General features: G+C 25.3%; 1 protein-coding gene across 6 annotated transcripts in view; it reads right to left on the bottom strand.

Moving 5' to 3' along the window:
• LOC100215579 (exonuclease mut-7 homolog) overlaps positions 1–25,665 on the bottom strand; it is a 66,177-nt gene that overhangs the window by 9,790 nt on the left and 30,722 nt on the right. For 4 of the 6 annotated variants that reach the window (XM_065790830.1, XM_065790829.1, XM_065790831.1 and 1 more), the window contains exons 6-16: positions 17,067–17,167; positions 14,034–14,107; positions 13,864–13,911; positions 12,451–12,608; positions 10,485–10,731; positions 10,299–10,366; positions 10,060–10,199; positions 9,863–9,972; positions 9,574–9,745; positions 9,351–9,477; positions 8,918–8,966 (exon numbers count right to left, since the gene is read on the bottom strand). In XM_065790830.1, coding sequence (XP_065646902.1) covers positions 8,918–8,966; positions 9,351–9,477; positions 9,574–9,745; positions 9,863–9,972; positions 10,060–10,199; positions 10,299–10,366; positions 10,485–10,731; positions 12,451–12,608; positions 13,864–13,911; positions 14,034–14,107; positions 17,067–17,167 — 1,294 coding nt within the window. Of the gene's footprint in view, positions 1–8,917; positions 8,967–9,350; positions 9,478–9,558; positions 9,746–9,862; positions 9,973–10,059; positions 10,200–10,298; positions 10,367–10,484; positions 10,732–12,450; positions 12,609–13,863; positions 13,912–14,033; positions 14,108–17,066; positions 17,168–25,665 lie in introns of all 6 variants that reach the window. The other 2 variants (XR_010636688.1, XR_010636689.1) reach the window with 1 other exon arrangement.

Genomic DNA, 25,665 nt, shown 5'->3' with positions numbered 1-25,665 from the left:
TAAGTACTTTAATATCTTACATAGCATACACTTTTTGCTAATTTGGCGCTTTGTTTTAAGTCCATTATATTTATTTTTAAATGCGCAAACATAAATTATTATTTTAATAAACAAATAGCGAACTTCTATTTTATAAAATCCAAAGGCTTAATCTATCTTGTTTAAGATAATTTATAAAGGATTATTAAATTATCTTAAACAAGAAAACTATGAGTTTGTAGTAGTATTATGCAAAAGTTTACAGAATTTTTTAAGGTATTACAGAAATTTTCAAGTTAGCTTAGATATTTTATAAAAATTTCTTATATTTTTCTTATTTTCTTAAATTAAAATGTATTACTTGTCAATTGATTAAAAAAGCTTAATTCCAAAAATTTTGTTTCTTGTATTTGGTTTAGTTTGTTGTATTTGGTTTGGTTATAGTTTTTTTAGTATATATTTAAGTTTTTTTTAAGTATATAGTTTAGTTTAGTTTCTTATATTTGGTTTGGTTTATCAACAGAAATTTTGTTTGAGTACTGTTGTGTTTAAGTAAAAAACACTTTATGTCATTCATTGACAAATTTGTTTTGTTTTTAGTAAAGAAAATTATTTAAATTATATATGACATTTAAATTACTGTTTAAATTATTTTCATAGCATCATAAATTTAAATCTGCAAATATTTTAGTATTGGCAAGTTTAAAATCATGATGCACAATGTTTAGACTATGAAATAATTTAAAACCATTACGCACTAGTTCAGGGCACTTTAACTAACATTGTAATAAAGCTTTTTGATTTTTGTGACTTTGCAATAATGGAGTTAGTAATAAAAACAAAAACTAAAAAACTGTAAAAGTTGGTTTTTCTGTTTTAACAACAGCTTATCATATAGCTTATCAAACATATTTTATCTTTTTCTTAAATTTGCATTCAGATGTTTATGTTTTTATCTATTTTTGTCTAGATTAAACTCAGTATGACAAGATTTTTAATATACAAAATGTTTTTTTAAGTGAAGCCATTGGAAAAAAAACCAAATACAGTTTTTATTTCTATTATATGGATTCTGACATGAGACACCTTATTTAAATGGTAATTAAAACAAGTCAACATAGATTTGTTAAATTTTTAATGCGGCTTGTGTGGATTTATTATTTGTAGCTTTACAAGTAACTTACTTCATTATTTATTTTGTAGATTTGTGAAATTTAGAGTGTGACATTTTAAATGGAGTTTAGCTCTGAAGAAACGTAAGCAACATTAAAATGACCTTTTTTTGAGTTGTTTTTTTCGGAGCTTTTTCATACAAAAAATTTTTATGTTGTATATGAACGTTAAGTAACACTATAAATTAAAAAATATGTAAATACTGTTTTAATTTTAGGTCAAATGAATATACTAACCATTTAAAATTATGTCTATAATTTATTTTAAGATTTTTTATTTTCAGATTTTTAACTTTTAAGACGAATAGTAATTTTTAATTTTTTATTTTATGTCTTTATTGTTCAATTGTTTGTTAAATATATGGTGCAATTCATTTGAGTTTTGTGAAATCTGTATGTTTTTTATATATATGTATATATATACTTTTTTGTATTAAAAGAGTTCATATACTATATTTCGTATAGATTATAAAGATTTTGATTTAAGCCTAACCAGGTGCGCCCAAAGCTTTTTTTGGTCTTTGAGATAGCAAACTTCCAGACATGGAGCAAACTCCAAAGATTCATATGCTTATACTTATGTCAAACAAGGATGCTTTGCAAAAAATTGCGATGATTGGAGCTTGGGAACAAAAAAGCCCCAAAAATTTAGCCCCACCTGCCCCAAACGCGAGAGCAACAAGTTGATGAAATACTTTTTGTATTATTTTCAACTAGAATTCATCGATAAATTTTAAATTTCATAGTAAAATATTTTAGCGTTCAAAAATTATGACCAAATAAAGTTTAAACTTCCCTCAATTTGAGGGGGTTGCAAATTTTATATTGTCATAATTTTTGAACTGTGAGAGATAATACTATGAAACTTAAAATTTATCGATGAATATAAGTCTAATTGAAAATAATACAAAAAATATTTCATCAACTTGTTGCTCTCACGTTTGGGGCAGGTGGGGCTAAATTTTTGGGGCTTTTTTGTTCCCAAGCTCCAATCATCTCAATTTTTTGTAAAGCATCCTTATTTGACATAGATATATATAAACATATAAATGTTTGGAGTTTGCTCCATGTCTGGAAGTTAGCTATCTCAAAGACCAAAAAATGCTTTGGGCGCCCCTGAGCCTAACCAGCTTTTAGTTTATAGAGTATAATATTATACTTTTGTTGCAACAGTAACTTTAGAATGCATCATGTTCTAGCTTACTGGGTTTTAATAAACTTTAATTCAATGATCTTTTCGTTAAGTATATTAAGTGTTCATAGCAAAGTTAACTAAATTGTTTAACTAAGCTATTTTAAGTTGTTTCATGTGAATTTATATTTTCTTAGATGAAACTGTTTTTAAAAATACAATCTTCTAATGATAAGCATGATTTAAATATTTTAAGTTTAAATATATTTACCTAACTTATATCTTTATTTCACATAAATTTATGAAAATTTTATATAAATATTTCTTTATCAATACTGCAGAAGTTTCTTACTTCAATACCAAAAAAAGTTAGTACCTACAATTTAAAATAATGTATTGAGTGGTTTTTATTTTCAAAAATATAAATATCTTTAATATTGATTTCTTAAATTATTTATTAAAGATTTAAATTTTGGTCTTCAAGATTTAAATTTGTTGCGTGTAAATTTAAATAAATAATTTTGTGTTAAATTGCAACATTATTTAGGCAAGACTACTAGATCTTTTCAATTAAATAAAGGTCCTTTTGTCCAAGCTTACATTTTGGTCAAGTTTTCACATTATTTAGTGTCAGCTTATTATGTTTATATGTCATCAATTACTTGAAGCATTGTTTATTGAAATATTATAGTTAACAAGAGCTTGTTTATGCGTAAACAATGATACCTTTAGTATTAATATTTGTGTACTGTTTACAAATAAAAAAGACCAAAGTGTATTAAAATATGCATATAAAATAAAAATAAATCAATATCCTAGCCTCAGTAACATCAGTAACAGAAAAAGTAAATAAAATCTTATTTTTATAGGGAGGTAATAGTTTCTACATGAATACTTGAAGCACTTATTTTAGAAAAGATTTTATAAGGTAAATTTCTATTTCTGATTTTTACCTTTTTAAATCATAAACTAATAGATAAATAATAAGAAAAAACTCAAACATGAAGAAACATAAATAATAAGAAAAAACTCAAACATGAAGAAACATAAATAATAAGAAAAAACTCAAACATAAAGAAACATAAAAAAAACTCAAACATGAAGACCAAAGAAACAAAAACAGTTAACAACAAAAACAAAAAATTGCGAGGGTTGATGAGGTTTTGATATCGCTTATAACATTTAGGTACCTATATGAAAATTTTAAAATGTTTTTTTTCAATTTTATTATTTTTCAATTAAGCAACTGAGTCCAATGGGCATTTGAATACCTTATTAAAGGTATCTACTTTTTTTTTTTAATTTATTTTTTTATCTAACGTATTTTGTTACTCTAATAACAAAATGTATGATTATGATTTCATCTGAATAGTGACAACTATAATACATTATGACTTTTGCTTTTCACTTAAAGTTTTAGTGTTCAATAGTTAACTTTAAAGTCTTCATGCAATAGTGAATTTTTTTTAAAAGTTATTTGAAATGCTAAATTAAGTCAAATTGTGATTAAATAATTTTTTTTAACAAACACCAGTATTTGTGAGCAAAAGTTATAGAAATAAAGTTAAACAAGTTGCATAACTTGGTCACAATTTAGTATATATATATATATATATATATATATATATATATATATATATATATATATATATATTATATATATATATATATATATATATATATATATATATATATATATGTATATATATATATATATATATACAAAACTTTTATATTTGAACGTAATAAACAAGTGTCAATTATTTTATCACTTAATGATGTTTTTAACTTAGTAATAAAAGTCCAGTAGCACTAAAGCATTTTTTTGCTTCAAGTGATGGTGGTAAAGACTTTTTTTTAGACAGTCATTTGATACTTCAAATACAGCCATTTCTTTTTTGATACAGTTCAAAATATTTGAGGAAGCCTTGCTCATCATTCTATTTGAATTTTAGGCTAAGTAATAATGAAGCACTTCAGCCTTACTCTTTTTTCTCAACATTAGAGACTTCACATTCAACTGATACTCTAGCATCTTTATGGTCATAAAAAAGGCAAGAATACATATCTTTTTCTATAACTGGAAGTTTTTTTTCTCAAGAGATTCTAAAATAGAATCTTTTTTAGCTTGATCATAATGATTTGATGCCTCTAAATATCTTTAAAATCCTGCAGTTTCAATATTGCTTTTTTTGGAGATTCTTTAACCGCAGACAAAAAAAAAAGATATTGTTGTATAAAAAAAAAGATATTGTTGTATTTTGTTGAAATATATTCACACATTTTTTCAGCTCCAAAAGGAGTAGTATCTCTTTTACAAAGAACATCGGCACCAGCCTCAATAATTTCTAAACATCTCCTAAATGTCTAGCCGTTTTAATCGCATTATCAGTTGCTAGCGTTTCCAATGCATTAAAATGCTACAATGTTTTCGTAACTGCTAGTTCAATTTTATGACATCTTGAAATCATTTTAAACATTGAGTTTTCATGTGTTTTTGTATCAAAAACTAAAGCCAACCACAAAAACTCATTAAGACAACAGCGTTGAAGATCATCATTTCTTAGAGTTGACCTTTTAAAAAATTTATAATTATTCTAATTTTTGGATAGTGTTTTAATTCTATCTAGCTCACATAGCTTAACAGCCTTTTTATTAAGTTGCAGTTCTTCCCAATTGACAGAAGTTTAATAACTGGTTTCATGATCATCACCACCAACTTCTTCATTATCTTCATCTAAATTGTCACAAAAGGAATCTTTTTTTCTACTAGATCATGGTTTTTTATTAAGTACATCAACTACTACCGAGTGAATTCCATGAGAAAGATATAGTTGATGAGTTATTTGAGACAATCATCAGTTTCTGTTTTTTTTTGTTAAACAAGCTCCATCTGTACCATCTGTAACCATTCAAAAAATATGATTATTAGGATTTAACTTAAAATCTTTAAGGTTTGTTTCAATCAATTTAAGACCATCTTCAGCTATAATTGAGCCCACAATCTTCATCATTCCAAGGCCTTGAACTGAGTTATCTGACATGTGTAAGTTTAGACAAATTATTTTTGTATTCTATCGGAAATCCATAAATTTGAACATAACATTGATCCTAACAATGAAGTATGGCGAGAAATGCTCGCAACTTTTTTTATTTTTATATTTTCTACTTTTCTAAATGATAAAGTTATGTTGCTGTTGTTTGTTTTGCTTTAATAGTTGACAGACAATATTTACACATAACAATATTTTTATCTTTCGTTGAATTGAATACATATTTCCAAACTTTGGAGATCTTTTTTCAAAGGCTCCACCTATTAACGATTAAAAAGAAACCACTGCAAAGTTGATATTATTTTAGAACAATATAAAATAGTAATTATCTTTTACTATTGTATTAAATATTATATTTGCATTTAATGCAATACTGTACTATATAGGGTTAGGGTAGTTGTATATAAAACTGAAAATCAGACCAATTTTATACAAATTTTATTAAAATACCGATTTCCTGTTTACTAATTTGACAAAAAATTACTTGAGGTTACTTTAGTAATATAAATTTACTTAATTAACTGAATAGTTTAAACAATTACTTAAGTACTTAAGTCACTTGAAACAGCCCTATTTACAGACCGTAGAAATACAAATTTAAATCTTTATTGATTTTGAAAATTCAGGTAAACTGCTGTAAAAAAAACTTTTTTTATATATAACAGTTTCAGGCATTACCAAACCTCACTTCTATATGAGAGTTGGCAAAAAATTTATTACACATTAGTTTACTTGGATTCAATTTTCATGCATTACTGATACATGTGAGTATGTGACACTTTCAAAGCAGTTTATTCCTTATGAAGTTAATCTGAATTACCAAATGAGTTTAAAAATCATTGAATAACTACTAAAAAATATTATTGATGTAAAAAAGTTTTGGAAAACTTCTATAAAAATAAATTTTACAATTCTAACAGTTTTGAGGCATTACTAAACCTCACTTACATACGATAGTTGGAAGTTAAAAATATAAGAACATTTGCTTTCTTGGCTTCAATTTTCATGCATTATTGACACATGTGAGTATGTGGCACTTTCAAAGCAGTTTTTCCCTTATAAGTTAATTTGAATTACCAAATGGGTTTAAAAATTATTGAATAACTATTAAAAAATATTATTGATATAAAAAAGTTTTGGAAAAATTCTATAAAAAAATATTTTATAACTCTAACAGTTTTGATGAATTGCCGAACCTTGCTTACAAACGATAGTTAGAAAATAAGTTTTATTTGCATTTGTTTAGTTAATTTCAATTTTTATGCATTATTGATACACGTAGGTATGTGGTATTTTACAACCAATTTTTTCTTTATAGAATTAAAATCAACTACTAAATAAGTTTGAAGGCCAGAGTGAAGAAGGCCGATTGTTTCTTCACTAAAAGATTAAAATTATTGTAAAACCAAATATAGAAATTTTTAGAATGCCTGAATGTGAAGCTCATCAAGAAAAACTGTTTGATTTCATTTGGTAAATAAAAATTTTAAAACTTTAAACAGTTTTGAAATCATATTTAGACGACTTGTGGAGATTACTAGCGTGTCATCCTTTATCACCAGCATTAAAAACTTCAAGAGCAATAACCATAACTTTTTAGCATTAATTTAATTATTCATAAATAAAAATTACTTTTCAATAATAAATGGCGTTTTTTTTAGTCTTTGAAAAGCGATTGTAAAATAACTTTAACAAAAGCTCAGAAAAACATTTTGCCTTAAACACATGAAGTAGGAGAGTGAAGTAGGAGAGTTACCTCTTTATAGACACTATTTAAAATACTCCAAATTTATTTCCTGAGATGAAATACAAATACATTTTAATATACTGAGATGAAATACAAATACATTTTAATATACTGAAAATAGCAAGCTTTAGGTTCCATGTCAGCCTGAATCCAAAAAGCTTGACAAAAAAAACTTATTTTAAAGTAAAATGTCTTTTATATATTCCAAGAATTCCTAACCTTCTTATCACAGAGAACCTAGGAATAGAATTTAACCAGGAATTTCACATTTTCATACAAGTAATGCATATTTAGCGAGAGCTAGTATTGAACCACGGATCTCCAAATCTGAAGCCATGACTTGAACCGCTATTCTATGGCTGCACCGGCTGCTATCAGCAGGGAGAGAAAATTAATTATAAGATGTATGCAAAACAACAAAAATATTTTGAGATATAAAAGTATGATCAGTACCTACTTGTGAAAAACAAATTGGTATTGAATAGGATTAAAAACGGTTCAAAGAGCAATTCAAACAAATTGGTATTGAATAGGATTAAAAAAGATTCAAAGAGAATTTTCTTTAAGTTTGAATAATATTCAGTGTCTATAACGATAATTAAAGCCAGTGAATAGTCACTTTCAGTCAACCCAAACTAAAAACAAGACTCTTAATGAAGCTTTGCAAATGACCACTAAATGCACTAAAAAGGACATTATCTACACATAACATGCATAATTGCACCTGTGCTACAACGTTTTGCTTTATTTTTCAACGTTTATCAATAACTAACTAATATATGAAATATGTCATATTAAAGTTATCTAGTAGAGTAGTAATCATTTATTGTTATCAAGAGCATTTAAAACCAATTTATATGGAAATGACGTAGTTAATCAATTTTATTTGTTAATTGATTTTACATCATAATAGTTTTAAATATTTTTGGGATATACTTGAATACTTTCATAAGTAATTTTAATTTTCAAAGACTTTTTAAACGATAAATATAGTTGTATCTCTTCTTATTTTTTATTTACTATAACCTTATCACCTATGGTGATAGGGTTATAATAAATAAAAAATAACAACGTACATGAGTTATAAATAATCAATAATAAACAAAACTGCACAAAAAATAAACCATAAAACTAATTATTTTAAACAAGTTCTTAAAAATATTTTTTTTAAATCTATCAAACTTTTAGAATAGTCTCTTTTAAATATGTTAAATTAATAATCATTAAGGACCAGATATTGAAAACTTATGATGTAGTTTTTCCTGGAGTGGCAATGGTGAAATCATGCTTTTGAAAACTTAATTATAACAACTTATCGGCCTCAGATAAATAAAAGTTTATATTATAAAAATTAAACACAAAAACATTGTTAAAGCTTACTTTATTATAACAATTTATAACAAGTTTATATGATTGAAATATATTGAAAATATATTTCAATTATATAAACTTGTTAATTATATCTGTTTTAGTTTTTATGTATGCATGTATGTATGTATGTATGTATGTATGTATGTATGTATGTATGTATGTATGTATGTATGTATGTATGTATGTATGTATATATATATGTATGTATCTATGTATGTTTGTATGTAGGTATGTATTTTATATATGTATGTATGTATAATATAATGTATGTATTTTAAGTATGTTTGTATAATTAATGTATGTATTTTATGTATAACATAATGTATGTATTTTATGTATAACATAATGTCTGTATTTTATGTATGTATAATAAAATAATAAACATAATATTTTATTTTAAAAATTATATAATCTAAACTTGAAAAAAAAAATTAAAAATAACATTAATTACTTTTATACTTACATTTTTTTTTTGTAGTTCATTGCGTTTATCATACTTATCTTTACGCTGACTAAAAAAATAATAATATAACATATAACAGACTGCACAATGATTGAAGGTCTCCACCCCCCTTCCCCAATTTCCCCATTTCTTGGCTGCAACAATTTATAAGGAATCCATTTTGTAAATGTTTTCCCTATGTTCAGATAATCCTAAAACATTTTAAAATTAAAAGATTAAAGAGTTAAAGTAAAAATAACAAATAATTGATTCTAAATCTTTTTTTTTTTTGACTAAAATATTAACAGTTTCCATAAAAAAAAACTAACAAACAACTTTTAGGTTTATATTGTTTTCAATGCATTTTATTTTTTAATCTTATATAAAACAAAAAAAAATTCATTCATTTATTTGTAATATAGAAAAAAGGAATATTATTTATGAGAAAACTTACATTGGTACATTTGTTGGCTTTAACCATTTCAATTTCACATTTTCAAGCATGTTTACTTTTATTTGTGTTTCAAAAGCAATTTTGTTTAAAACATCATAAATTTCCAATAAACAGAAAGCATCTAAAGCTAAATAAGAGAAAAAAACTATTATTTTCAATTACATCCTACTATTTTCACTATTATTTTTCAACAAAAAATAATAAATACATTAAATATTCAAACCAGCATATTGAATTTGATTTGTAGAAAGGGGACGCTTATCCCAATCTGAAACTTGAAATGTTTTATCTAGACTTTGACCCAATAATCGATAAATAAGCAAGCTTAAACCTTTCTCATTCTGAGCACTTTGAACAGGGTAAAGATATGTATTTGTCACTGGATGCTTTAATATCTAGGTCCAGCATAAAAAAAGAAAAAGGGCATAAAAATTAAAATTGTATAGAAATTTTACAGTCCATTCATTCATTCCTTACCTTATCACTTATCCATATGTTCATTCATTCCTTACCTTTTCACTTATTTCATTTAAATCTACCAAGTTTGAAGCATTCAGAATAAATTCTTTCATATATGCAAACATTCCGATCAAAATCTTAAGATCACCAACTATTCCATAACCTGAAATAAAAAATAACAAAAATAAAACTAATTGAAAAGAATAAGAAATAAACAAAGTAACAACATTTAAAGTGAAACTATCAAAACCTATTTTAACTACATCCTTGGAAGTAAAAAACTTGTAGAAGAATTCTCTGAGAGCATTTTCTGCTGAATCAGCAACATACAATTGTAGCATGTCAACAATAAAAATCTTGTCAACCACAGCCAGCTGAAGAGTTGAAACTCTATGAAGATTTGATTTTAACAGATAATAAAAATTTTGCCTAAGAAAATTTGTAACCTCTCAGAACTCCTTAAAAAAAATAATGTATAAAATCTATTACTTGTCTTGTTCACCAGCTCTTGTAAATGATGGCTTCCATTCTGTGTCAAACCCTATTACTTGCTTGGGCTGTTTAAAAACCAATAAATTAACTTATAAACAAATAAATAAACAAAACACTATTTTTTAAAAATATGCTTTTTACTATAGCAACCAATAAAATATTGGTAGAAAATTAACATCAAACCTTGAATAATATTTTTTCTGCTTCAACTAATCTAGGAATGGTATCAACTATAATGACATCTTTTAAAGGTAATTTAAGCTTATAGAATTGATTTTCTAAAGCTCGAGCTTTTTCAGCAGACAAAAAACCATTTGATAAAGAAAACTGTACAGTTGGAGATACTTCAACCTCCTCTTCCCAATTTTCTCCAGTACTTAAGAATGTATCTTCTTGGTCATTAGATTGTACTGGAGACAAGTTAAAAGACCTTTAATATAAAACAATAAACAACAATAATAATACTTTAAATAATATAAATATTCATAATAAAAAACAATATTTGACATTATATTTAATACAATTAATTTAATATAGTGAAAAAGAGAGCAGTACTTAAAATCTATACTAAAATTTTTTTCTTATAGTTTATTATATTAATATAATAAGTCGCAAATGTAGTAAACAAGTCAACAATAAGTCACAATCAATATGTCAATTATGTCATATTCTACAGAACTGTAAAAAATAAATTTCAGTAAACTTTCAAAATTTGATCATCTTATATAAGTTTTAGTTGTAGTTAGTAGTAAGCAGTTATAATAGTTGTTGTTGCTGTAGTAAGCAGTTATGATAGTTGTTGTTGCTGTAGTAAGCAGTTATGATAGTTGTTGTTGCTGTAGTAAGCAGTTATAATAGTTGTTGTTGCTGTAGTAAGCAGTTATGATAGTTGTTGTTGCTGTAGTAAGCAGTTATGATAGTTGTTGTTGCTGTAGTAAGCAGTTATAATAGTTGTTGTTGCTGTAGTAAGCAGTTATGATAGTTGTTGTTGCTGTAGTAAGCAGTTATGATAGTTGTTGTTGCTGTAGTAAGCAGTTATGATAGTTGTTGTTGCTGTAGTAAGCAGTTATAATAGTTGTTGTTGCTGTAGTAAGCAGTTATGATAGTTGTTGTTGCTGTAGTAAGCAGTTATGATACTTGTTGTTGCTGTAGTAAGCAGTTATGATTGTTGTTGTTATTAAGTAAGTTGTGTGAGTTTAAATATTTATTAAATAAATTTATATCAGATTATTATTTCATTTTTTTATATTTATATGTTGAACATTCAACTGCAAATAAATAAAAGTATTATTTTTCTAAATTTAGCTTTTAACAGAAACTATTTTTAATAATTGCTACATATTTTTAAACTTTAAAAACTGTGAAACCATGTGATTTATATTTATATCTTTTATTTCGAGCTTTTAAAAAAATAATAAAAACTGTGAAACCATGTGATTTACATTTATATCTTTTATTTCGAGCTTTTAAAAAAATAATAAAAACTGTGAAACCATGATTTACATTTATATCTTTTATTTCGAGCTTTTAAAAAAATAATAAAAACTGTGAAACCATGTGATTTACATTTATATCTTTTATTTCGAGCTTTTAAAAAAATAATAAAAACTGTGAAACCATGATTTACATTTATATCTTTTATTTCGAGCATTTAAAAAAATAATAAAAACTGTGAAACCATGATTTACATTTATATCTTTTATTTCGAGCTTTTAAAAAAATAATAAAAACTGTGAAACCATGATTTACATTTATATCTTTTATTTCGAGCATTTAAAAAAATAATAAAAACTGTGAAACCATGATTTATATTTATATCTTTTATTTCGAGCTTTTAAAAAAATAATAAAAACTGTGAAACCATGATTTATATTTATATCTTTTATTTCGAGCTTTTAAAAAAATAATAAAATCCATATTTTGCATAATGTAATGTGTATTATATATAATACTTAAAAAACTAAAATTATCTCCACAAAAATATATGTAAACATTTCTGCTTTATTATTAAATTTTATTTTCTAAAAAAAATAAAAATTGTTATTTTTATTTTTACATTATTCTTTTTCTTTTTTTATTTGTTTCCAAAAATTTAAGATTCTCAAAAGTGTCAAAAGTACACTAAATTTACATATCATAATCAACTTACATTATATATTCTCCCATTACATTAAGCAGAGTGTGTGGCAAGTATTTTGGTGGAAGAGAAACTTTATACACCCAAGATACTGCAGCTTGCAAATCATTATTTTCTAAGTATGCTTCAACTAACTTCTGTTGTAGCCAAACTTTACCTGCAACAGCAGCCTAAATTAATGCAGAAGAATTTAAAAAAATTCAAAGGAACAGTACTATAAACTTAAAAAAAATTTAAAGGAACAGTACTATAAACCTTAAAAAGAATTTAAAGGGACAGTACTATAAATCTTAAAAAGAATTTAAAGGAACAGAACTATAAACCTAAAAAAGAATTCTAAGGAACAGTACTATAAACCTAAAATAGAATTCAAAGGAACAGTACTATAAACCTAAAAAAGAATTCAAAGGAACAGTACTATAAACCTAAAAAAGAATTCAAAGGAACAGTACTATAAACCTAAAAAAGAATTCAAAGGAACAGTACTATAAACCTAAAAAAGAATTCAAAGGAACAGTACTATAAATCTTAAAAAGCTATAAAAATAACAAAAACAACAACAACAACAAAAAAAGAAGATAAGAAGTACAATGAGAAATGAATCATGCCAACCAATCAGAATAAATTAGATTAAACAATGAAAGAAGACCACAATGAGAGATAAAGCAAAAAAAGTCAATTAAAATGTAAATTAACGTAACAAGCAAATTAAACAAATAAAATCAAAGATAACAAAAGTTTTAAAAATTTATAAATATTTGTTAAAAAAAACATTTTTTTTTTATTTACAACTTTAAAATTTAAAGATATTAATTTAAAAAACAAATAAGATTTTGTTAAATAAAAGTTGAAATAGTTTAACAATTGAAAAGTAAAGAGGAGGAATCAGCTGAAAAGCAAAGAGGGGGATGAGCTTCATTTTACAACAATTACAACATTTATAAAAAATTTATAAATTTATAGAAAAAATGTTTATCTAAATTTAAAATTTCATTTTTTAGAGTGAATAAAATCTATGATACTTTCTTTCTAATAAGTTAGACTTTTTAAAAATGATTGCAAAAACATCATCATTCAAGTTTTACGATTAAGGTCTTGCAAATATGAGTTAATTTTTGACCATGCAAATGTAAGCCACAATCATCCATTGTGCTGGGAAATTAATTTTTAAATATTTATGCTTGATTCTTTCTATTAGAAATGAAGAAAAAAAATTTAATGTTAAGATTGTAATATGATATAAAAATTCCTAAAATTTCCAATGAATTTATTTAACTTTTAAGTTAACTTAAATAAACTTTTAAGTAAAAAAACTTAAGTTAACTTAAAAGTTAACTTTTAAGTTAACTTAAAAACTTTTAAGTTAACTTAAAAGTAATCATAAAAAGGTGTAAAAAAACAAATTTTAGCCATACTATCGTATACCTCAATCATGTCATCCCATTTTTGAAGTGCAACCTGATCACCATTTCTCTTTAATAAAACAATATGATATTGTTGTTTAAAAATTTAATAGTCATTTATACAAAAAGTTTACAAATGTATACAAAAATTAAAAAACATAAAAGAAGTTTATAAATAAACAGGAAGTTTACCTCTTTCCATTTCATGTAAATAAGATACTTCAAGCCAGCAAGATTTTTCGCTCTGAATATTTCAGGATATTCATCTACAAAATTATTAGCATAAGATTAAACTATGAAAACTAATCCTTATAAGTTCATTCCAACTTTGTTGCATGGTTATCTAAACTAGTGAAACAATTATTATTTTGAACAATTAAAAACAATAATAAATGCTTTAGTTTAAAAATAAAAAATTACTTTTTAAAAAATAGATAAAAGTAGTGAAAAAAAAAGAAGATAAAAACTGCAAAAATATTTTATATATGTATATATATAAAATATTTTTGCTCTTTGTGTCAAATTTTTTTTGCTAACCTGATGCCAACCTCTAACAGTTTAAGGTCAGCAATTTATCGCCAACCACATTTTCCCTAACTCCGAGGGCTGGAGTTAGGGAAAATGAGGTTGGATACTATATATATATGTGTGTGCATATATATATATATATATATATATATATATATATATATATATATATATATATATATATATATAAATATATATATAAATATATATATATATATATATACTGCCAGCCAAAAGATTCCGGACATGACATGATTTCACAATTTTTTATTAACACTAAAATTACTTTTAACATGTGTATCACATAAAAAATAGTGTAAATATTTTAAATATGATATAGTTTGATAATTTGAACCTATATTCATTTAGATAAGTCAATTATAACTTGATATAGTGAATATTAGATGCAGAATTAAATTGAAAATTTATTTCAAGTGAATTTCAACAAATTATTTAAAAAAAAATGAATAGAAAAATCAAATTTAACTAAAGTGATCTAAAATAATCATCATCGCAAAGGTTACAACATTTGTGATATACAAAAAAAAATACTATTATTCAAGATACTGTCAAACATTGTGAAGGAATTGGTACTTTTGCAGATAAAAAAGAGCAGGAAGACCTACAACCAAAACATTAAGTGAAGATAAGACAATTGTATTGAGTAAACAAAATTGTGTCAGAAAAACTGACAGCCCCCAAAGTTATTGCCCAGTTTATTGAGAGTCATTCAAAGGCAATATCTTTAAATACAACGAAACAGCATTTCAGAGAAGCAGGACTTTTTGGGCGTGTGTTTTGGTAAAGAAATCTGTGTTTAGGCAAGCAAACAAGAAAAAAAGTCCACAACTGGCACTTGAGATCTTGTAAAAATTGACGACATAATGAGAGAGTAACATTAAAAAAAAAATATTAGAAGAAAACCCATGCTTAATTGTTCCTGCATTTGTATTCAGAGCAGGATAATTATTTAAAACATAATTCTAGATTATGTCGCAACTATATTTAAGAAGCCATATGAACCTATAAAAATAAACTACTATGGTTGGAACTTGAAAATTTTCGAAATCAATATTATGTCAAAATATTTTCTATATATTAAATATATTATAACCAGAAGTAAAAAAAAAAATATATATATATATATATTACTAAATTATCAGTACTTTCCTACTTGACTTAAAACTAGAACATTATGATTATTTTTTATGTCCGGAAACTTTTTGCCGGCAGTTATTACATGACATTGAACTATTATATGAGGTAAAACAAAGATCTATAACAAAAGCTACTACAAAAAAGTTTAACTTAGTAAAGTTAAGGCCTGAACTATATAAAAATCCTATAATATACTATTATTGAACTTGAAGCTGCTGCCTTTATTCATTTGTGTGTGTTTGCACAGAACTCATGGCACCTATTAAAGCCAAGTTAATGGCAAGCAAGAGTCACAGCACTTTTTTATTAAGAAATAGTGAACGAAAGTGTATGCTATTATTATATAAATATATTCAAACTATGCAATGTTAAAAATGATATCAAGTTTTACTTTTACATGAAAATTGCATTGCAGTAATATCTCTCTAACTTTGATCTATATCATTTATTTGCTGTTTTTTAAAGTTTTGTAAATTTTTTTCTTTATTGATTAGTGTTAAAATTTATAACTAACAATGCCTTAGAGGCTGAAGTGGTTAGGTTGCTGCGGAGGTGAATCGCAGGGGTTCAAGTTCTATCGCTAGCGCACTTAATTTTATTTTTTATAAATCTTTTCCAATTTTCTAAAATACAAAATGAAATATTTTTAAAGTTCTATAGATATTATATACATAAGATATATAAAGATATTATATACTATAACGAACAAAAGATATTATATACTAAACAAATGAAAGATATTATATACTATAACGAATGAAAGATATTATATACTATAACAAATGAAAGGGAGCAAATTTTTAAAAAAGCCTAAAATTTCTAAAAATAATATAACACTAGGAGATTTGTTACATTTATGTCATAGAGATACTTATGTTATTAATGTGCTTAAGTAAACAGTCTGTGTATAACACACATAAAAAGAAACTTCTTTCTTGTAGAAAAAAAATTATAACATTTTATTTTCTTCAAAATTAATTAACAGGGCAAGGGTCCTAATAAGCTGGGGATGGTCTGAAAAAAAATTCAATAAAACTTAATAGATACTTAATAAGGCAAAAAATTAATAAGCCCGTCCCAGTTTATTTTATAGAAGTTTACAATAAGAAATTACAAAGCATTAAACATTTATTGTTAAATTAAAACAAAGACGTTAAAAGTTTTTATTTTCTACCACTTTTAAAGATAATTTTATTATCAAACTTTTTTTTTATAACTTTAAAAAGTAAGCAATAGGTCAACAGTTTTTCAATGTATATGCATAATTATTTTTTCAATGCATAATTATTTTTTCAATGCATAATTATTTTTCTACTGCTTATTAAAAAATATTGAAGTAAGAAATAAAATAAATAATAAATAATAAGAATAAGTAAAGAAATGGTTGATGTGGAATAGACAAGAAACGTATTTTAAAGGTCCAAACAGCTAATAATTATTATAGTAAGTATACACAAAAATTAACAAGATAAACATTAAAATAACAGAATAAAGAACAAAATTAAAATAACTAAAGGACAAAAACAAAAATAAAAACACCTGGATTTAAATGATAACGCTTTACTGCTTTTGATGCAATTTTTGACAATGTTTTTTGATTTAACTTTGACTCATCTTTTACCACTAAACTTTTTTCGATGCTAATTTTATAAACAAAACAAAATATGAATTAATACAAGTGATAAACTATTTCATTGTTTAAAAAATCCTTTTTAAGATCAATAGTATAGAAAATCATCTGAAAGTTATACAAATTAATATGATAAACCCATTGACATCAAATAAATTGCTTTTAAGTGAACAATATAAATTTATTAAAGGTAAAAGATGCTGATCCACTTTTTAGGGACATTAGATTTCAATATAATTACGCATCAGGCAAGCTTATGCAAGTTATGGGGCACATTGAGCATGCAAATATGGTGCTCAACATATATGTAATGAATATTGTAAACATTGATTTTTTTTCAACATATATAAACTATTTCATTTAGTGAAAGGGCAGGCGGATTCATTAAACATAATGAAGGCAAATTATTAATAAGAAAAAAAAGACCCTGTTTAACTGGGGAAAAGGTGAAAGGAGATCATAAACCCAGTGATTATTCATGTCATATTTTACAAATCCAGAAAATATTTTTAAGAAACATACCAAAAAAATCTGGAAATATAAATATATTTTGTATAATTAAGAGTATATCATGTGTTTGAAAGGAAATTCATTATTTGTACACGTGTAATGGGTGATGCGGAAGTTATCGGACAAAATATAAACGTCAGTTTTAATTTAATGCGATCAATCAAAACTTGCTCTGTTGAAGCTTGCCAATCTCCCTCGTAAACCTTTTGTGCCAAATATCCCCAAAAATTTTCAATTGGTCGTGCTTGAGGCACATTTGGGGGATTGGATTCTTTATCAACGTAATAGACATATTGGTCCATCCAATTTAGAGAATCTTTAGAATAATGAGAACTTGCTAAATCTGGCCAAAATAAATAGTTAAAGTCTCCATGATACTTGTGAATAAATGGAAGAAGTCGTTTTTCTAAACATTTACTAATATAGATTGATGAATTGATCGCTACAGCCTTAGAAGTGCGAAACAATGGCTCGGACTCACCACGGTCAGATATGGCTATCCACATTAATAATTTTTTTGGAAATTTTTCTTTTCCTATAAAACGAACACTTTCTGGGCATGTCTTTTTGTTGTTTGTGTAGTATCCAGAATTTCCAGACATGCTGTCCCCTGCAAAACAAAAGTATTTTTCGTCATCGATGACTAGAAGCGATTTTGTGTTATAGAGTTGGTTAACTAGTTTCCTGCTTCTTTTCTTTGCCTTTATTTGTTGTTCTATAGTGTATTTTGGAGTTATTTCACGTTTTCTATATTTAATATTCATTTTTTTTAACTGACGACCAATTGTCGATTGATTTACACTGAATTAAATACCTATTTTTCTCTGACTGACCCCTTTTCGATTGTTGACAAGTCTCGTTAATTCGGCTTTCTTTTCTCTAGTCCAGGATGTCGGACGACCAGGGTGCTTTCTATCAGAAAACGATTGAACAGTTTCAAGTCTTTTAAAGCTATCATATATTGTACTTCGAGCAAATCCTTCCTTTTCAAAATGATTTACGATTTTTTTTTTATATTAGGTTTATTTACAAAAAACATTTTTAGTCGCTTTCGAAAAGATTCTCGTTCAGCTGCATTTAACCTCATTTTAAATAATTGTGTTTCAAATAATAAAGTTTATATTTTATAGAACGTTTATGCCTACGCATAAAACCACAAAAACTAATTATGCTCAAATAATGAAATTAGGATTTGTCCGATAACTTCCGCATCACCCGTTACAAACAATGTGCACATAATATTTTAAATTTATTTTTTGTATGCGAAAAATGTTTGAATACTTTAATTTTCCACACAAGTAACATAATGGTGAAGTGCTGTGGATACATTGGTAAAAGAGGCACAACTAAAAATGTTGCTGGTTTGAAAATAGTGGTAGACGCAGTGCAAGCCTTCCCAGGAAACACTTGCGGTTTTTTGTCTTGTCTTAAACACCGAAGCAGATTCAAAGTTTATAAAATTAACAACAAAAAGTTTAATAATAAAACCGCAGTCACAATATAAAATAAATATGCATACGCGAATATATATGCAATATATATTTGGTCCCGTTTACCTTTTGTTCTTTTGGAAATTTTGATAGCAAATGAATAAATTTTCTTGAAAATTGACAAAAGATCAAAGATATAATTTAACTAAGATATAATTTAAACTAAGAGCAAAAATATAACAAATATATATCTTTTTATTATTAAAAAATAAACATTTTATATGGTTTGAAAATTTTTTTTTTCGGTTTTTAAAAACTTAAATACTTCAAAACAAAAATTATCTTTGAATTCAATAAAATAGTTTAAATCTTTTTAAACAAAAATAATGTAAATCTGTTCATTCCATTTTGCTTGATAGCATTTTTAATTCTAGTTCAATCTCACATATATATTCCTGATAATGTTGATTTAACTTTGTTTTTTTAGCATTTAACTCCTTAATTTTCTGCAGAGCTAATTTTTTATCAATACAGTCTTGTTTTTCTTGCAATTTTTCTTCTCTTTTTCGTTTTAATGAATCTTTGTAGCGTGAATGGGACGTGTTTACACTTTTGATCATTGGTTTTGTTATTTCCACATTGCAAACTGCTCCAACATGGTGAATTCCATCATAAACTTGCCTTTAGGGCAACCACAGCTTTCATGCAAATTTTTAACAAAAACATCTGAATTGATAGAAAACCCACTTTCAACCTGTGTATTACCATATGACAAAGTAAAGACAACTTTGGATACTTCAGCTATCATTGTAAAGTCTTCCATTGGTGTCTGGTGGTTCATCTTTATCAGTGATGTCACTGTCAATATACTGAAAATGCATTCCACAAACGAATTATAGCAAGACATAATAAGTTCAAAAAGATGAAGCAGGTTAGGGAACTTTTTTTCATGATATAAAAACATTTTTTGCCATACTTGCAAAGCTGTGTCTGCTTCATATTCCGCTTTTATTATGAGCTTTGCAGCTTTCCATTTAGTGAGAACCAATGTAATGTCCAAACCTGCAGCTTCTAGAGGAAATTTGAACTCACTTAACAAAAAAGGAGCGCATCTGGCATCACCATACATCTTGTCTTCTGTCCAAGTAATTGATTTGAGAATATAGGTTTTAACAGTTAACTGATTCTTTCATTTATCAATGGCAACATGACATCGACTGCAGGTTTCCTTATTTGGATACCAAAAGTAATAATATCAAAGTTAAGATTATTCATATTGTCAAGCTCAATCTCAAAAACTCTTGATTTAACTTTTTGAACTCATTACCATCTTTGAAATTTGAAGCAACATGAGTGGTTCAACTATATTAGTCCTTAATTTTAAATATAAGTAAATATGAATCCAGAATACCATCGATTTCTTTATTTAGTAATTTAATTGAGCTAGTCTTAGAAAGATTCACAGCCAGTTTTAACTCATGCACAATTAACTTTATTAACCAATTAACCCATAAGTAATCATGCAGTCGTTAGTTAAGCCACGCATTTCTGCTTTAGTCAATCAGCAAGAGATTTGTCAAAACACATAATAAGTGTTGGCCAGTTATATAACAACTTTGTAAAACCGCGTCTCTTGTGTCTTACAAAGCGTGTTCCAGATATTTTAAAAAGTCTGAACTTTATTTTATAAATAAAATTCAGACTTTTTGAACTTTATTTTTTAATTTGCCAGAATTGTGAAATAAATTGAATAGGGTACTATAAAAGCGATTACATTCTTCAAACTGGACAATATCTTTTACTGCAACTTTAATAGCTAATTCTAAACAATGGTATACACAGTGAATTTTTATGAGCCACATTTGATCATTTTTAGTTTCAGTTAATACCCCATTGTAAATGCCAAAATTGACGGAATTGAAAGAATTAATTGATGCTTCTTTAACAGAAGGATTGCCTAAAATAGCTATTTTGATTCTTGCACTAATCTTACACCATATTTTAACAACTAACCTGTTTTCTTCCATGTATTCTATAATTGTTTCTTTACCCCATGAACAAAAAGTTTTTTAATACTTATATATTGGTTTATTAACATTAATTATGTTTGCTGAAGATGCCTTCTGGCATCAGGTCAAAAAATTGAGTAAGAGGAAACAAAGATTTTTCAGTAACCATTCATAATTTATGATTGAAACTTTGGCTGGTGATATATTATGTATGTCATTGTGCTGTGGACTAAAAGATTTAAGTCTAAAACTCGATAAAATATTTACGTTATTGTAAACTTGGGGTAAAAATGGGGTAGTTAAGAGCACAAAATCTTTAGAAAATACTAAGCGAGAGAAGCAGTAAAGATTATTCTAATATATATATTGTAGAAATTAATATAATAAATAAGTGTGCCAAATATCAAATCAATTTGATAATTAGTTTTGAAAGTATCTCTGTTGCCAACCCCAAAAACATGATTTTAAGAAAAATGCAAGTAAAAAAAAAAGGAAAAAAAGTTCAAAAATCTTTACACACTTTTACACCAAACGTTAATTTGATTACAAAAATTATTTTTCTAATAACATTATTTTTCTTGATTTTTTTTTATGGTTACATTGCTTTTTTGCTTTAGAGACTTGTTTGGTGTCTTTATGTAAACTTTTGCCCATTAATACTTAAAGTCATTCTAAAATTATTAAAAAAGATATTTAAAATTTGTTGTCTATCAAAAAATTTAGAACAGCTGATCCTACTTCAATACTGAGAGCAGTTCTTTCATGTACATTGTATCTTTCTGTATATTGTTTAGACATCTTGTAATGTTTGATTTAACAACTCATTGGAACTCTATTTTTTTCCATTAAACATTATTCAGGAAAGTTATCAAAAGATATGTTTATAACTACTGGTTGATGATGTACACACAGCAGCTAGAATACAAAAATTTAATTAAATGTCATTTTACCGGACAGTTTTTTATCCTGGAACTTGTACCATAAACTTTGTGGTGCGCATACAAAACTGATGGCAATACTTTACCCTTTTTACAAAATGCTACAACATTAAGGTTTATGTCAGGTGGTTTATAAAAGGCACACATATGTTTAACAAGACTATTTTGTTTTATATTAGTTTTATTTAGCAACAGTAGATAAATAAACAGTTTTTATTTTTATTTTTGGACTAAAACTTGTTCAACCATTGCAACAAGTTTTTAGTCCAATACCTATGCATACTTTTTTTGAAGAATTAAAATGTAAATTTACTAAATCTTCACACTTAAGAAACATAACTATGCTTTTAGGTAAAATAAATTTTATAATTATAATTTAAAGATTCTGTACAACTTCTTTGTTTGACAACTTATTGAACGAGGATGAGCCTAGAATCTTTTCAATTGAACTTCAGTCTGAAAGCACTGTTTTCATGAAATTTTTCATGTGGTAAACCTTTTTTACTTTTCTTTGATCTACTTTTTCTTTTTGATCCATTGTACTTTTCTTTGAACAAGATATTAAAAAAAAAAGAGGCAGTAAACGCGCATAAATCGAGTCAATAAACAAGAAGCAATAGCAAAGAATAATGTTTTTATACAGTTTTTTATTTGATCATAAAAGTATGAGTTTTATACAGTATAGAGATGTTTTTATTGCATTTTGTGGTATAATATCATTGTAAGAATGCGTAGTAACAGAGTAATCAAAGTGTTGCTATAAATAAAAATTAATACTGAATTATTATAAACAAAAATTAGATGTAGATACCAAAGTTTTTTATTTTGTATTCCAAGAAAAAATTAGGAACCTACTATAATTTTATTGATATAAAAGTGATTTTTTTAATTTTAATTACTGTACTTCAGCACAATTTTAATTATTTCTTCTGCATACAACTTTTTTCTCTTTTAAAAACTAATAAGAAATTAAATTTAAAAAAGTCTACACACTAAACAGTATCTCTTTTTTTAAAATACATGTGTTTTTTGTTTTTTTTTACAGTACTGTTTATTCCAATAAACTTTGAAAAAAAGCAATGAATAAATTTGTATGATTTATTTGACATTATTACATTTTTATTTTATGATATTGATAAACAAAAATAATAGTTAAAATATATAATTACTTTGAAAATTAAAAACTTTCTAAACAAAAGCTCATATAAAAATGTTTGAAACCAAAATTCACTCCGACCTCAATGCTCACATTATATATCATCTTTGATGACATGTGTAAATTAAAATAATCATTGCAGTGTGGAAAATAACGGCCGGTCAATGGTCAATTACTGTCTGAAATGACTAAAAATGCTACTTTGACCTCCCAAAATGAATTCTTGCCGGTCATGGTTGACTGGTTGAAAAAAAACTATTTTAAAAAATAGTTCTTTAGTTAATGATACGCTGCGGATCGTTAAAGCAAAATTGCGGATCGTTAAAGCAAAAAGTAGTTAAAGAAAATTTTTTCTTTTATTTTTCAATACTGTCTGATTTTTATCTTTTTTTTTAAAAGGTTTGAATAAATTTATTTTTTATCAATATAATTCAATAATTAAAAATTAAAAACTTATTAATAATTTATATCAATATAATCCAATAATAAAAAATTATTAATTTATTTATAATTTTATATTATTAATTCTGCTACTTATAATATATTAGTATATAATAAATTTATCTTTGTTAAAACTTTTATCCAATAAATATTGCATATTAATAGAAACCAGTAATTTTCCTGCTTTAACAACCCTGAACTCATTCATTAATTTGCTTTTTTGACAAAAGTATTGCATGTAACGTACATAACGTATACGTAATAACGTAAACTATAATCATAAAGTTTTTTGCTTCACTTAATTAAATTAACTTTATTACCAATGGTAAAAATCTTTTTTCTTAAATGATTGAAGTTCTTATCTTATTACTTTTTTAATATTAGAAATTTTTAAACTATTTTATTAATAATAATATATAATAAATTATGCATTTAACTACGAATGTTTTTTCTGCACTTAGTCAATTTGTTTTATTTTTCTTTAAATTTTTTTATCTATTTTCTTATAAGTTTTGCTGCAAATTCCAAATAAATGAATGAATGGTTTATAGATAAATTAAAAATTACTTGAGCGCTTGCACTTTTTTTTTTATGACAATAAAAATCTCTCTCTGTAAATTTACTAACTTTTATAGTGTTTCATTAAACTAATTGTTTAATGTTTCAAAATTTAATTTTTAAAATTTGTTTCATTAAACAAATTGTTTAATATTAAGTAGACGAATGTTTAAAACAATTTAAAGTATTAAATATTCAGTTTAAATAGATCTGCAAACAAGAGTTAGTAACATAATTATTAATTAATTAACATCAGCAGTTTTTGAAATGATTTTAATAAGAGATATAAAATGTGCAAAAGTTTTTCTTCTTTAACTTCAAAGATTTATTTCATTATCATTCGAAATTATTATACGTAATTAAGAACATATTTTAACTGTACTTTTTTTTTCATTTAATCTTTTCTATTATTTTATCGCTCAGTTTTTCCCACCATTTGCGAAGTCATTGCAATGAAATGAATTATTTTTAAATATATTACAAATTATCATTTGCCTGCTGGTGCTTTTAAAAAAAGCATTGATTTTATTTAAAATTGTTATTATTAAAATAATTTTATTCTTCACTCTTCAAGCATTAACTTATTTTTGTATACTTTTGTACTTACTTATATTTACTTTTGTACACAAGCATTAACTTATTTTTGTAAGTTTAGTCAAGAAAAACAATTACTAAGATTTTAACTAAAAAAACAAAAAAATTTTGACCGTCCAAAAAAAAACAATTGACCGTCAATTCCTTAAGTTAGCCAGTCGAATTGACCGCTTGCTTTCAATTCCTTATTTTCCACGCTGTTATTGCATTATAATCTTTTTACTTTATTTTATTTATTTTTGTTTATTATTTATTTTTGCTCATATATAAAATGCTATTTATCACGAATTAAAACCCTAAAGTCTGAAACCCTAAATCCTGAAATTAGGGGAGGGGGTTTAGAACCTGCAACTCAAAAAGGGTTCCAGAACCCTTTTTAAACATATGGGTTCTGTAACTCCTTTCTCAGGACCCTGATTTGCAGAGCTCTGAAATCCTTGGGGTTCCAAAACCCCTTTTTTCTCAAAGGGTTTTAGAGAAGAGGTTTTTTTAGTAACAGAATTTTTCATGGTTCAAGAAACTCAGGGGTCCGAACCATCTTTTAAACCACGTTTCTGTTTTAAAAAAAAAATTACAATTTTTTTTTAACTTTGAAACGTTTTTGTTTTTAAATTATACAACTTATGTGACATAGAAAGAAGTTAAGTTTTAATGAGTTTTCAACTTTCCGGGAAGTGGAAATAGATTGAATTCAATCTATCTCTAATTTCCGGAAAGTGGAAAGTATTTAAAAAATCAATCACTTTCTTTAAAAAATAAATTTTAAAAAATAAATATATTTATTACCGTTGATAAATTAAAATTTTTCTTTTTAACTATATAATTTAATTTAATTAGTTATTTAATTTTAGTTGTTATTTTAATGCTAAAAT

This window comes from Hydra vulgaris, chromosome 02 (genome assembly GCF_038396675.1).
Source record: "Hydra vulgaris chromosome 02, alternate assembly HydraT2T_AEP".
NCBI lineage: Eukaryota > Metazoa > Cnidaria > Hydrozoa > Anthoathecata > Hydridae > Hydra > Hydra vulgaris.
This window is presented reverse-complemented; position numbering and strand designations above follow the sequence as displayed.